The 5,088-nt window shown below is 32.3% G+C and overlaps 1 protein-coding gene across 1 annotated transcript; it reads right to left on the bottom strand.

The window, feature by feature from the left end:
• Positions 1-1,665: 1,665 nt before the first annotated feature.
• On the bottom strand, positions 1,666-4,213 carry LOC141554992 (oncomodulin-like). Its single transcript, XM_074287519.1, is given in 5 exon segments — positions 1,666-1,691; positions 2,977-3,086; positions 3,653-3,705; positions 3,707-3,786; positions 4,153-4,213. Coding segments are annotated over 5 exon segments (330 nt in total).
• Between the last annotated feature and the right edge of the window lie 875 nt (positions 4,214-5,088).

The following is a 5,088-nucleotide window of genomic DNA, read 5'->3' on the forward strand; positions in this document are numbered from 1 at the left end:
AATTTAAGAAATTTGTCTTTTGAGTCGTTTTCGTGTCTCCTTGTTGTTAGACTTGCAAAAAAGGAAGAGGAAAAAAAAAATCAATCTTAACCATTTTAGCCACTCTTCCACTAGAAGATTATTATAGGACTCAGGAATAATCAGACGAATTGGGAATGGAGGAAGATTTTAAAACAGAGAAAAGTGTGGAAGAATATAAGAAATAAAAATTCTATAGCTATTTTCATTCTCCTACTACCCATCTTTACTTCAAAGTGGACAAAATTCCCCTATCCAGTAAATGCTGGAACATACAAATCTTGGAACAATTTAGCATAGCCTACAAGTTGCATCTCTAATGTTTGGATCAATGCCAAGTGAGTATGAGACCGGGGAACTGGTCACTAGGAGAAATGAAAAACATGTTCTGAAGGTGGTTTAATACAGATATGATAAAAGAATTTGGATGTTCTAATCATCTCAGAAAATTCCAGAAGCCATTGTCCAACATGGAATTTGGGGAATGAGTTAAGGAAAACTTAATTCATTCACAAGCGATCCTGCTTTTCAGAGAATTGTAAAAAATTGAAAAAAAAAAGATTTTTTAGCATCTTTCATGATGCAAAAAGAGCAGTTTATTCTAAAAACTACGGGGAAACTTTCTTATTACCTTTTAGGGACAACTTAGCAGTAACAATAACCTGTATTTTTAACACTTGCCAAAGGTGAGAAGGAAAAACAGTGGTAGTTGTTTACCTGGAAAATTTCTAAGAACCTTGGCAGATTTACCTGGCCTACTTTACTGAGTTAGTCCATTTCTACCCCTAATTGAAAGTACAGTAACAGTACACCCCAGCTCAGCTTCACATGTAAATGGCAACATGAGCTGTTGAGGGGTATTAAGAAGTGGTTTAGAAAGCAATAGATGGCCAAGAAAGAAGAGTGGGGAAGATGCAGGAAACTAAAGTTACAGATGGTAGGTCATTCATCCTGTGCCCATTGAACTAATATGACAAGACTAAATCCTTTAATATGAAGTAGCCCCACTCTTTTCTCTATCGATTTGTGTTGTCTTTAGATTATTCTTTTATCTTTCATTTTCACTACTGCATCATAACATTGGTCAACAAGAAACACATATATGAGAGTGGTTTTGTACCAGTCCTAACGCCTTGTTATCCGCATATAACCCTTATTTAAGATGACTTATTTGTAAATCAAATGATAACAGTTGCTTATTATTATTTTTGTTTCTTTGTTAACTCCCAAGCCAAACATTTCCTAAGGCTATCACATCTTCATTGCTTGATAGACAAGAAACCTTTCTGGGAATTGCCAAAGAATAACCCTGGAAATCTAAATTGTAATCATTTCTGTAACTTACTGGGAAAGAACACACCCACACAGCAGCAGATGAGAAAACTTAATTTTTATTGGATGGTTTTTTAAGGGCATTGCCTGGTGAGGTTCTTTACAGAAGACATCAGAACTATGCATGCTATCAAAAAAGTCATTAATTGTTGTCTTATTACCTCACTAAAGCAATGAGCAAATTACAGATGCTTGCCAGGAAAAAAAAAAAAAAAAAAGGGATAGAATGTGGAATTTCCCATTCATAAGGTTATGGAAGCTTTCCTGCTGTTTGGTCCCTTTCCTTTTTTTTCTGTCTCCATAGACTTTGGGGCTTTAAGAATGCACCATTTCCTGGAATTCTAGAATAGAAGAGGTGAGAGCACTGTCAATATAGATGATATTTTAAAAGAATGTCACAGTTAATAAGAGAGATGAAGAGAAATAATCAGAGCAAATTGTCAGACTTCATAAGGCAAGGAATAGGTCAAGAGATAGTACAAAAAAGAAGAAATGCAAAAGTATTGAAGATAAAAGTATTATACTAATTTTTTAATCAACTTGGTAAGGTAAAATCTGTGCAATTAAACAAGTATCTTAAGCTTTGAAATGATTAGTTGTTATATTCCCATTGTGAAACTCAATTGTCTTTTTTGTGATTTAACTGGAAAATAAGACAACATGGAAATTTCCTGTTGTTATTTGTAAGCAATTAATTTTTAGTTTTCTTATAAGTGTTCCTGTTCTTTTTGTAGCTGAAGTTTGTATTCAGATTCTCAGATTTAAGAGATTATTCTTTTGAGGAAATCTTTCCCTAAAATGGGACTTTACTCTGTACTAATCCTCTTGTTTTATGAGAATAATATTAAATGTTAAAAACTTAAAGTGAATTTGGTCTTGTAATCACTCAGAAATCTGTAAGAAAGGGATGCTAAAGATTAAGAGTGGAAATTAGGAATTAATGTTATTTAAAATAATGTTTTGCTTCTTTTGAAGTCTAGTGTGTGACATCTTTGGAAACTATATCCATTGTTTATGGCTATTATGGCAGCATTTGGCAAGTTGTTGTTAAAATGCAATTTAAAATAGTTTTTTTTTCAAAACTTGCAATAATTTTGTATTTAAAGTTAGCATAACAGTGAAAGTCTACAAGTGTTTCTGAGTTGATAAGCCTTACTTAAATTCAAATTGTTTTAAACATATATATATATATATATATATATGTTCACATACATATACATATGTAGTATAGTAATTATATTTTCAGTATCATTTAGTTTCATTATTAAAGTTACATAATAAAATCAAGTGGAAATATAATTGTCCACAAAATTTTGTTAAAATTCAAATGCAATGGTTTATATATAAATTGCAAAGTGCAATAAATGTTGGCTGCCTGGATGGCTTTTGGACACTTTTTGATATACTTTTAGTAAAAATCATTTAAGAAATTTAAAGAATTTATTTAAAACTGATATTTTTTGCTTTCAATTTAACAGTATTTTTACATATTCAATCCTGCTACTGGTCACTTGAAATTAATTCCTGGCACTTTCTTGTCCTAGTGCATTATAGTGCCCCAGCAAATAGTGGGTCTAAGACATTCTAATAAATTTATTTTTATTTCCTATGCAAATTGCTTCATACCATCAGCCCCAATTTTGCCATCTCCATCATTATCAGCTGCCTCCAAGAGGGACTTGGTTTCTGAACTGGTCAGGACTCTAGCTCCACTTTCAAATTTCTGGAGGAAAAACCTAGAGGGACAATAAAAATGACATGTTTCTGGTAGACCATTTTCCTCAATTCATTACTCTTTTCTGGTTTTATTAATAAATCTGCTCCCAGTGTAATAACTAAGTCTTTTGAAGACAAGGATTTTATTGTTTTATGAGTAAGAGCTTTAAAAATAAGTAGGAATTCTCAAGACTTCTATTAAAAAGAATTTTGGAATTGTGGAAAGGGTCCTAGAAGCTTGATGTAATTTTCTGACCCTTGCAGGAATATTCTGTACATTATCCCTGATAGATTGCTATCAATTGCTGTTGTAATATTCGCTAGCAAAAAAAAAAATTAGTGTAAATAATGAAGAATTTTCTGTGACGATTCCCAGGTAACATTTATTTAGTGCTTTCTGTGATATAGAGTAGATGCTTCATGCATATAAACTGTCTACTTTTATGAAAATACAGCTAAATGATTGTCCAAATTAGAAATAGACACAAAGACAGAGCAATGTTCTACTTCCCAATTTACAATTTGATGATAACAAAATTCTAAAATGTAAATTTTTACAACATTAGGGACAAAGAAAAACTCTTACTTGAGCTCTTCTTCATCCAGATATCCACTCTGATCATTGTCTATGAAGCGAAAAAATGTCCTTGACTTGACTAGCAGACATCTTCGACAGGCCAGAAGTCTCAAAGAATTTTTTATGGTTGAAAGAATCTGGGTCTGAAGAACAGAAGCAAAATTACCCCACTCCAATCTATTAGTGTTTCATTAGTACTCTAAGCTAATTCATTTAGTAATTTTGGCTTTTTAGAGACAATCCCATTCTCAAGTCCTCTTTCTATTAGAATCAGGAGTAGAAAATATCTGGCCCATGAAAGGTTCCCCACCCCTGTATTAGATTATCAATCTAAACATTAGCAAATTTTTGCTTTAATTTTTTAGATATTCAAGAATAACTAAAACTTTTATTGAATTCATTGGTGGTAATGGAGGGAAAGGGTTGGAGGCAGAAATGACTAAGATTTGCTATTTTCTTCTGTAGGATAAAAAACTTTATATTGATATAACTTATTATTTTTCTTTTACCTTGGCACTCCTCCAGGGCAGCAGCTATATCAGCAGCACTAAGAACGTCAGTGATGCTCATTTTTAACCTGATTTCATAGAACAAATGAGATGTGATGAATTAAAATAAGTAAATATCCATAATATTAATAAATATTAAATATATTTGTGAAGCTCCAATGAAACCAATTATTTACCTAGAATTTAAAAGTTTTGGGACAAAATGTATAAATAGGGTTCTGGTGGATTTTGTTAAGACACTATTCTTATATACCTAATCCAATCAGGAGTGCTCTTCTTAATACTTTCTTGAAATTTATATCAAAAGAAAAATAAAATGTATTGGATTTTAGAATCATATTCCTGCTCAAAAGTAAAATGGGAAGAATTCATATTATTTTTCAGCTTTTGAAAATAGTTGTGATATAAGTATCCACAAATAAGCTACATTTAAAAATACAAACACATCTAAATGCTTCCTATTTTTATAGAAGAGATGGTGCTTTTTCAGATGTTCTATAAGAAAGCAAAAGCAATTTGAGCTACCCCTAGGAATATTGTGGCAAAACATAAAAAGAAAGCCAGAAAAGAATATATTACCTATCTTCAAGTATGGAAATCAAATGAATGTTATACTGATCTCCTGGAGATAATAAACCCATCCATATCTGAACTCCTTGGGGGGAAATTGAGCATGCTAATAGTTCTACTTATTACAAATGCAGCATAGGAAGAGTCAGGAATTGGGGGGTTTGGGTCACTGCTCACCTTTTCTCGGTTTCCCCCAAGCAGAAGCAGGACAAAGAATTGAAGAAAGCAGAAAACAGATGTGCTTTTGCAGGGTTACCAACTCTACCTTATATAGGATTCAAAAAGTGACAATAACCACTTCTTGGATTTCCTTCTCAGGGATCAAATGGCAGATCTCAAATTTCCTCCTTTACTAGACTTTCTTCT

This window comes from Sminthopsis crassicaudata, chromosome 1, assembly GCF_048593235.1.
Source record: "Sminthopsis crassicaudata isolate SCR6 chromosome 1, ASM4859323v1, whole genome shotgun sequence".
NCBI classification, from domain to species: Eukaryota; Metazoa; Chordata; class Mammalia; order Dasyuromorphia; family Dasyuridae; genus Sminthopsis; species Sminthopsis crassicaudata.